Source organism: Vigna angularis, chromosome 2 (genome assembly GCF_016808095.1).
Source record: "Vigna angularis cultivar LongXiaoDou No.4 chromosome 2, ASM1680809v1, whole genome shotgun sequence".
NCBI classification, from domain to species: domain Eukaryota; kingdom Viridiplantae; phylum Streptophyta; class Magnoliopsida; order Fabales; family Fabaceae; genus Vigna; species Vigna angularis.
Window position 1 is genome coordinate 20,862,954 of NC_068971.1, and position 9,426 is coordinate 20,872,379.

General features: G+C 33.6%; 1 protein-coding gene across 5 annotated transcripts; it reads left to right on the forward strand.

The window, feature by feature from the left end:
• The first annotated feature begins 241 nt into the window (after positions 1-241).
• On the forward strand, positions 242-9,426 carry LOC108329582 (signal recognition particle 9 kDa protein). 5 transcript variants are annotated; one of them, XM_052872774.1, is made up of 6 exons: positions 242-494; positions 568-636; positions 2,172-2,308; positions 2,564-2,632; positions 8,796-8,889; positions 9,114-9,426. In XM_052872774.1, exons 3-6 carry the CDS (start codon positions 2,237-2,239, stop codon positions 9,188-9,190), a joined length of 312 nt encoding a protein of 103 aa, XP_052728734.1. In that variant the 5' UTR covers positions 242-494; positions 568-636; positions 2,172-2,236; the 3' UTR covers positions 9,191-9,426. The 5 variants fall into 5 exon arrangements, with proteins under 5 accessions (XP_052728734.1, XP_052728733.1, XP_017419340.1 ...); XM_052872773.1 differs by having other exon boundaries at positions 588-636; XM_017563851.2 differs by lacking the exon at positions 568-636.

Consider the following 9,426-nt stretch of genomic DNA (forward strand, 5'->3'; position numbering starts at 1 on the left):
TTAATACATAAAAAACGAGTCATAGAAGAAGAAAAATGAAAAAAACATTGAAATTTGATATAAGAAATTTAATTCAAATTTATTCAAAAAAAACTGTTTATAAACATTGTTAAGTTTTTAGAATGAATTGAAATAAAAATAAAAATTTAAATTGCCTATTTATAAAAATGATAATGTTTAAGGATCTTGGAGTAAAATTAAAGTTACATGTATACGTTTACAAATGTGAATTTAAAGTGAAACGGTGCGCACAAGCAGCAGCTGCCTTAGGGTCTCTTCCCCTCGTTTTCATTTGAAGAAAGAACCCAAAGCTAGGGCAAAGCTAAAGGTGAGAGAGGAAAGCTCCCAATGTTCAAGCCATTTAGCCAGTGCTCCAAACGTCACTGACCGGTGGAGAAGAAGAGCTGACCGGAGCTGCCACGTGGATAGGAGGATCGACGGTCAGAGTAAAGCAAGGAAGCAGATAAACGGAAGAGAAGAATAAAGCGTCACAAGCAAGTTTCCTCTTTTCCTTTTTTTCATTTTCTCTTTTCTTCAGACCCTATATAAAGGGGTGATGGGTGACAGGCACCATTCTTCGATTCTAGATTTCACTGAGTTGCGAGGGTGACAGGCCGTGATTTTCGGTGATTTCTGGTATCATGTACTTTTATCTTCAAAGTTTAATGCAATTCTGATTCCTTTTATGGATTCTTTTGATTGGTTGATAATAGTTTAGGTTTTATTACTTGATTTCATTTGCTGTTCATGATGAGTTGTTTCTGGCAGTTTGTTTTCATTGAAAATTTATAGGTTTTTAGAATTAGATTGTTTGTTTTAAGTGCATTTAGACTAGACTGTGCATTTGATATTGATTAAAAGCTTGCATCAGAGTCACAATTGCTATGGTTTGGTACAGAGAGTATACAAGAGGGTATGATTTTACAGGATGTCTTCCTGAGTTGTAAGTGAATACTATTCTGCACTAATCTTTGCTTTTTGGTTTCTGATTCATGATTTTAACCAATGAGTTTGTTCTGCTCCTTAGTTAAGTGTTACTTGTTAAATTGTTCTTCATTTTAGTTTGAGCATTCTATCTTCAACCTGTAGGTCTAGTTACTTGTTTTCTATTTTTTTTAAATTGCAACTCTTTCTCATAGATTAGAAATTCTTTTCCATGTTAATTTCATTTTTTTATGTTAATGTGGATTGGAAATTAATATAGTTTTAGTTTAGATTTTTCTGTATTTTCAATTTCAGATTTTATTCTTTGATCATGATACATATAGTCTTAAGTTTTGTTTCAGTTGTGTGTAAATAGTAATAGATCCAGTTTAATGAGTGACAGTTAAATAGTTTTTCATATAGGATGTTGTTCATTTAGAATAGTTTAGTTTTGACATTTTCTCTTTTGATTAATTTCATTTTTTTCTTTTAAACAGTTTACAGATTTTAAATTCTCTTTTCCTTTATAAATTTCATTCTTTCATTTTTATTTCCCCACCTTGCATTAGTTAATAGGTAGTAAATAAATAAAATACAAGAGTTAACTTTACATATCTGAACTTAATTGTACTGAGTCCTTGGATTGATGATACCTAGGTTGACCCCTATACTACATTAGTAGGGAAACTTAGTTTGTTCTGATTTTAGGCGACAAAAATCAGTTTAACAGGGGCTTTTGTATTTTTAGCTAGTCACTTGTGAGTGTGTGTTTTTTCAAAGTGTAGGCTTAAATGGCATGCAATGTGGGTTTTGGATCCCTGAAGGAACCTGGTACTTCTTGAATGGCTTCTCTTGTGATGTTCCTCTCTTTTAATAGGATAACTTGCATTGTTCTTTGCATAATTTACTAAGAAAGTAGGGTTGTAGACAAATCGATGATGGATAAGAATGAGATATTCCTTCAATATAAATCTAATTTGTTTTTTCTGACAAGTTTTTAATTTTATTATAAACGCGAGTTTCTTTTTGCCGGAGAATGTGGATTGGTTCATTCGGTTGATAATATTCGTGTGAAATTTCGGGAGGTGTGAGACTATGCATTTGAATTTGTTCTTTTTTTAGCTTTGTTGATATAATGAAATTTAATTGCTGACTATAGATCCTAATTTTTCATCATATGTACACTTTGTTATCAATTTAGTGACAATGGTTTTTTATATTTTCATTTTTTTCTCATTGACATGCAGGTGAACTTAGTTGACCAGAGCTTGACAACTGGCAGAAAATTGTTTCGAAGTCTCTGTCTGGTGCGATGGTTTACATAACTGAGTGGGACAAATTTGTGGAACAATCCATTCAGTTGTTCCGTGCTGATCCTGATTCTGTAATTCTATACCTTCAACGTTTTCTCGTTTCTTAAAGTAACATAAGCCTGACAAATTTCATTCAGACTTTTGTTTTATTTTACTATTATAAAAGCTTTTAATTGGTATATTTGCTCTGTTTTCATATTCAGTTGTGCAATACTCAATTGATTTTTTATAATTCAGTTTCTTGATTGTCCAAGTTATCCAACTTGTGCTTCTTGTTCTATTAAAACGTACTGAAAATGAAATTTTTTCAATTGTATTTGGAGCAGACACGGTATGTCATGAAGTACAGGCACTGTGATGGCAAGTTGGTACTTAAGGTCACTGATAACCGGCAGGTATCAGTTTGTTTTTCTAGAACAAAACAAATATATATTCAATGTATTTTAATTTTTAAATGCCAGTCTTTTGTGCATGTTTGAGATTGTAAATGTGGATTAACATGAAATCATAATCTGATTCTTCTATACAAAATGTGTTAATGGGTTTAAAGTGTTCAGCCAAGTTTATCTGCTGAGAGATAGAGTTAACTTGTTTCCTCAATCCAAAATTACATAACAGTTTATTAGTTAACTATAGAGTTTGGCAATCTTGCAGTTCATGGTTGTCTATCGTTTCTGCCAATTTGATGAATGGCATGATCCAATTATTTTTTTTCCTCCCTAATGAGTTGTGTGCCATGCTGAATTGCTTCCATGGGTGAATTACTTTGGATTGTTACTCCAAGGTCGTATCACCCATTTTGATCAAAATACCCTACTTGCCCTAATTGCTGCACGACCCTTTCCTAATACATGATCCCTCTCTCTGCCTTTGTTTGTTCCTCTCTTCCCTTGTAATTCTCCCTCTCTAACCTATTGGATCCTCTCTTTCGTCTTGTTTCGTGTTCTGTTCTCCTTCTAAAGTTACTGTAAATGTTAAAAAGGTGGAGGTGCTTGTAGAATAAATTACACTAATCAGTCGTAAGGTTATGTGAAATTACACAAGCACCTTCTACTTATTAACATCTTCCTTATAGGGGTAGACGGTGTAATGCTTTCAAACAATTAGGGTGGTTACTATAATGCATAAAGAATGTTAGTATAATGTTTTTTAAACAATTAAGGGAGGTGTGCAGGGATGGAAAAATTCAGGAATGTTTTTTGTATTTTTAAGAGGTGGTTAGTGCAATTTACTCTACTATTTATTTTGTTGTTGATGTGATTTGAAAGTTGAGGTTTGTAATCTAGTGATTATTTACTATCTGACTATATTAGTATCTCACTTTATAACTTGTTTGGTTTGGATAGAGGATTAATGGACTACTCTTCTTCTAGGGCTATAAACACCTCATTCTGTTTTGCTTAAAGACTAAATTAGTTTTTTTTGTTTTTTTTTTGGCGAGCATCAATGTCATGACCATTCTGATTGTGTTTCCAAATAATTTGGAATGAAATATGAGTTTAAGGCTGATCAATGGCCTAATTGGACATTAAGTTAATGTTTTGTTGAATGTTCGGTTCTCTTCTGCCATTATATAATTTAGATAATTTTAGAGAAATGTTAGCAATCCACCAAGGAATTCAACTTGGGATTCTATTCAGACTTGGAAAGGGGATACAAAATTGTAAACCATGGAACTACAACATGATGCATAAGGTTCTATAAGATATATAAAATTCGTACAAATGCATATAATATAAGAGAGAAAAACCCGTGTAACATTTAATTAAGGTTAAATTTATAATCACAGACTAATAAGCATATGAAAGTCAGTGGCTAAACCCCACACAAAGCTCATTTCACAAGTCATAAATAACAAACCAGCATAAAAATGACTGTAGTAGTGCCAAGTGACTATTCCAAGAGCAAAACACAACATTTGGACTCTTAGACTAGACCTCTAAAATAGATCATCCAAATTGAAATCATAATTGCTCTAGAGATCCTTATTTCTTCCATAGTAGAGAATCAATTGACCAAGCAAGCCGTGTAGCAGAAGTAGAGAAACCAAACAGAAAGTCTGCAACCTCAAGCACACAATAAAGAGCTCTAGTTGCAGTGGTTCATGCAATGCATTTTGGGGGCCTGGTAAGAGATGACACATGTTGCAATAGAGTTTGAGAAGGATGTAGTGATGTCAGGTCAATGAAGGTGTTTTTCTCTGTTGCTAGTGGGTTTTATGGGCTTAGGTTTACAAGAGCCCAAAATGAAAAAGAAACTTAATCCGGTTCCAAAAGTTGGCTCTCAAACAAGATCCACACAAACTTAAAAGCTCTCAAATTCCACGTTTTTACAATTCTACCTGTTTTGCTCAACATCTATTCTAAGCATGGACAAACTCGTTAAGGCATGATAAAGTTATAGAATCATATGTGATTCTGTCTACCATGCAATGCACTAACATTATTTCCATTACACTCTACAATTGGGTAAAAATAATGGGATCTCAACTCTCAATGACGAGTCTCATTAATTTTATAATGATACAAACCCATTTATAGGTGTACATCTAGTTGCATAAGCTTTTAGGAGAATTGGTTCTTATGCCTTTTAAGCCTGATGGTCTGAAGTTAGTCCCTTCCATGCACCCTTTTATATCTATGTTGACTTGAGTTCAACATGAAAAGGGTTTGTGCATTCTCTGCACTCGTCCAAATGGTCTCTTGCATGAGTGACATGTTGGAGATATCTAACCATTCAAAACCTTCAAGTAATTGAGACCACCAATCCAATTATAGCTTGGATATTGATGAAATTGTGAGGAGATTCATTAGAGTGGAAAGAACATTGTTGTTATGGAGTTCAACATGTTCTTTGATGGGGGCCTAAATGAAAGTGGTATCAAGGAATCTTGAACCTACTAGATTATATTAAACTGAAGCATTAAGAGGAATAGGGAAAGACCATTTAAAATAAAATTCTATTATTGCCAATAAAAGAACTTTTGTAAGATAGCAATCACTTGAGAATTAATCTGTAAAATAATTCTAGAGGGTTTGATTGATCCCTCTCTTAATCTTCTATTTATAAGAATAAATTGATGCAAGAGTACATGATAAATAGGATAACTCTAGACACAATATAATCATGATAAATAGGGTAACCCTAGACACAATATAATCATGATAAATAGGGTAACCCTTGACACAATATAATGATGATAAATAGGGTAAATATCCTAACACAATCCAAATCTTAAACAAATTCTAGCCCTCAAATGAAAATAATCCTAGATGTCTAGACTACATACCATATAAATGACTTCTCATGAGCAACAAATCCAGGAAGTTGCTCCATGTAGACATAATAAAGATCACCATGTAAAAAGGCATTTTTGACGTCAAGCTAAAACGATCTAATGGTGAATGGCTGTAATGGAAAAGAGAAGTCAAATAGATGTCATTTTGGTAATAGGAGGGGAGGTGTCAATATAATCTTGGCCATAGATTTGTGTGTAGCTTTTGGCAACCAGTCCAGTTTTATAGCGACCAATGGTTCCATCTTGTCTTGTTTTAAGAGTATACAACCATTATCACCAAACAATTGATTTTCTAGCTGGAAGAGGAACCAACACCTAAGTACCACTACTTTGAAATGCACACATCTCCCTCAATCATTGGTTGTCTTTACTCTGGTTGGGATAGAGTTTCACCTTGTGACTTAGGAAAATTAATAGAAGATAATGAGGATATACAAGCATAGTGTATGGTGGAAAGTTGATGATAACTAAGGTTTGTATGGTGCGGAGAAGGGTTAATGATAGAATGTATACCTTCTGAACAAAAATAGGCCAATCATTTTTAGAGGAGACCAGATCTAGTACAAGAAAGGTTGTTGGGGAAGGATTAGGCATGTCCTCCATTATACCTCTGAAGATCAGAAGAGAAAAGTCGATACCATTTTTGATTGAGATGATATCCCATGAAGACACATTTAAATAACCAAGGAAAAATTTATCTCAACCAATTGTGATGTTTTGTACAATAAAGATTGTATAGAGGGAACAAGGAAAAAAGGACACAGCGGGCTACCCAATCATTAAGGACAGATGATGACATCCAATTAATGAGATAGCATGCTCTAAGGATAACATGTCCCCAAAATTGGTGAAGATGACTATGAAGAATATCCAAATAGTATGAATAAAATATATGTTTGTTTTTGGCTTCTCCATTTTGTTGAAAATTATGATTACACGAAGTCTGGTGAATGATATTATTCGATAACTTACTGAAATTGGTTCAACAAATATGCACATGAGCATTGCCACCACGAAAAAAAGTTATGCATATATCAAATTGTGTTTTTGATTTCATAAATATAAGTTTGAAATATAGAAAACACTTTCGATCATTCGGTAACCATGTCCAAATATATCTAGAATAACCATAAAATCCAAGTACACGTAGAATAACCATCAATAAGAGTAACAATATTTAAAATAAAAAGGGGTAATAGTATGGGAAGGATGCCAAATATCAGAGTGAATTAAAGGAAAAAGAGACAACTTGTTTATTAAGACAGTCAAGAAAAGATTGAGGAATATGTTTACTTAATTAACATGATTCACATTTCAAAGTAGATAGACATTGCCTTTTGCAATTTTGTCAACCTGGGATGTCTTAATTGTTAATGAATCATCATTGAGTGATCAGCGAAGCACATAGCCATGGTGATGGAGAGAGGTAGTAAAAGCCATGTGACTCAAAACTAGCATCAATTGTCTGGCTTGATATCCGATCCTTCAAGGTAACATTATTTTTAGTAAAGTTCAGGATAATATCATGGGAATTGGTTAAATGGGTAATAGAAAGTAAATTAGGAGGTCAATTAGGGGCATAAGAACAAAGTCAACTGTAAGGTATGAGAAGGGTTATGTAGTACTTATGCTACAGGCTTGTGTTTGTGAACCATTGATTGCAGTTATAAAAGGAAAATTGACAGCGGTAGTAAAGGAGGAGAAAAGAGAAGGATTACTAGATACATGATCAATTGCACCATAGTCAATGACCCAAGGACCAAGGGAGGGAGATTGAGAGAGACCAGTGAATGAATTACAGTGTGTGCCACCAAAGCAGTGTTACTGGAGGATTGGCATGTTGCATACCATAAAGTGTTTAAACATTGGTGTAGATAAATCAACCAATAAGGTAGGAGCAACAGGTGACTTAACAATATATGCTTGGGCAATATTGTGTGAATGAGGGGTTTTCCCATTTAGCTTCAAATACCTATCAATTGTATGTCCAATGCGATGACATAACATGGTTTGCATTTTGGATGATGTTTGTGGATGAATTGACACGATGCGATCACAACCCTATATTTGCTGCAAAGAGTGGTGGTTGTCAAAAACTCATTGGAAGCTGTGCCTAAATAGTGAAAGGGAACCTGTGAAAGGTTTGCAAAAAAATAAAAATCCTTCAAAGACAAATGGGTCTACCGGACACATTTCCGAAAAACTAGATATTATGATAAACTTTAGAAAAGAAAGAAACATTGAGCTAAGACCGTGTTTATGAAACAACGTGGGTGTTTCAATTATATCTATCTAGAAAAAGGAATGAATGCAATGAATAGATGAAATTTGATATCCTCTAAAAATAAATATGTGATATGGAAATAAATAAAAAAATTCCTAATAATACATATATAATCTAGATAATGTTGATTATATAATATCAATTTTGTTGGAATAATAATTAAATCTGTGTATGCTAGTGTAATCACCAAGTCTAAAGTAGGGAGTAGTTTGTTGGGAAATCTCTTCCAACTATACCTAGTTCTGTTCCTAGCAGTCAAGTACAGTCCTTTGATTTTTCATCTCCCTAGTGTATCAGCTCTTTATTGTCATGAATAGAAGACCATAAGAGGGTCCTTTAAGCCCTCCAAAAGTGTATTCTCTGTTTTTAATCTTAAGTAACTCCTTACTTCTTTAACTACAGCAATACACGTGAAGTTACCCATTAATGTTTCAGTTGGGTTGCCCCTTTTAATTCAGGTGGTATATAACTCTGCCAATAAAATTATTCTATCGGATTCTCTAAAGAAGAATATAATATGCATAAAAGAAGCTTAAGATTAAAACAGAGAGGAAATATATTTTTGAGGGCTTGAAAGACCCCTCCAATCATCTTCTATTTATAATGATAGAAATCTGATATAATGGGAAGATGAAAGATCAAAAAAGTTTACTAGATACCTAGGGACATAACTAGGTACAACAGGAAGCAGCTCCCAACACACTACTCCCTACTTAGACTTAATAATGACTCTAACATTATGACAAAGAAAATAATATACTAATAAAATTCTCATGATTGTTGGTGGTGAAAATTTAATTTAGCCGCGTATGAGCTCTCATTTTAATTAGCAGAACAAAATCTGTTATTCAATGATTTGCAATAATTATATTCCTAGCAATTAGCATCATTTTCCATTGTTTTATGATTGACTGCCTCTTACATTATTAGCCTCGTAATCTTAATTTCTAATTGTCAATTGTTGTACTTTTTACAGTGTCTAAAGTACAAGACAGACCAAGCACAAGAGGCTAAGAAGATGGAAAAACTGAACAATATGTTCTTTGCTTTGATGGCCCGTGGTCCTGATGGTATGTCTTACTCTAAGCTGTTAATGTGATGATGTTTTAACTAAAAAGACTTCTGTGCAACATTCGTGTTATCTATAAAAATGGTCAAAGACAGATTCTTTTGAGAATACGAAACCACTCAGTGCAATATTCCTTTATGGTTTACATTGATTGTGTTTTGGATATTCTTTCTTGTCTGGTGCTGAGATTTCTTTTTACATTCTCCATTACTTGTAATTCTGCAGTTGATCTATCAGAAGTCACTGGAAAAGAGCAAATGGATGCTCAACCAAGCAAGAAAGGAAGAGGAAGGAAGCAATAACTTGCTCTTTGCGAGACATGATGGTTTTGAGTCAGAGGACTTTCTAAGAATTTGAACAGTTATACTTTTCCCGATCTAATTATTACTTCTTCAGATTCTATGATGAAAGTGGTTGTATATTGAAGTTTTGAAGTCTGAATTTCTGATCTTTTGGAAGTCTTGAGTATTACAGAATTTAGTTATGCCACCAAGATTTACTGTGCATCGTTACCGTTATTGAATCCTTTTATATCCAA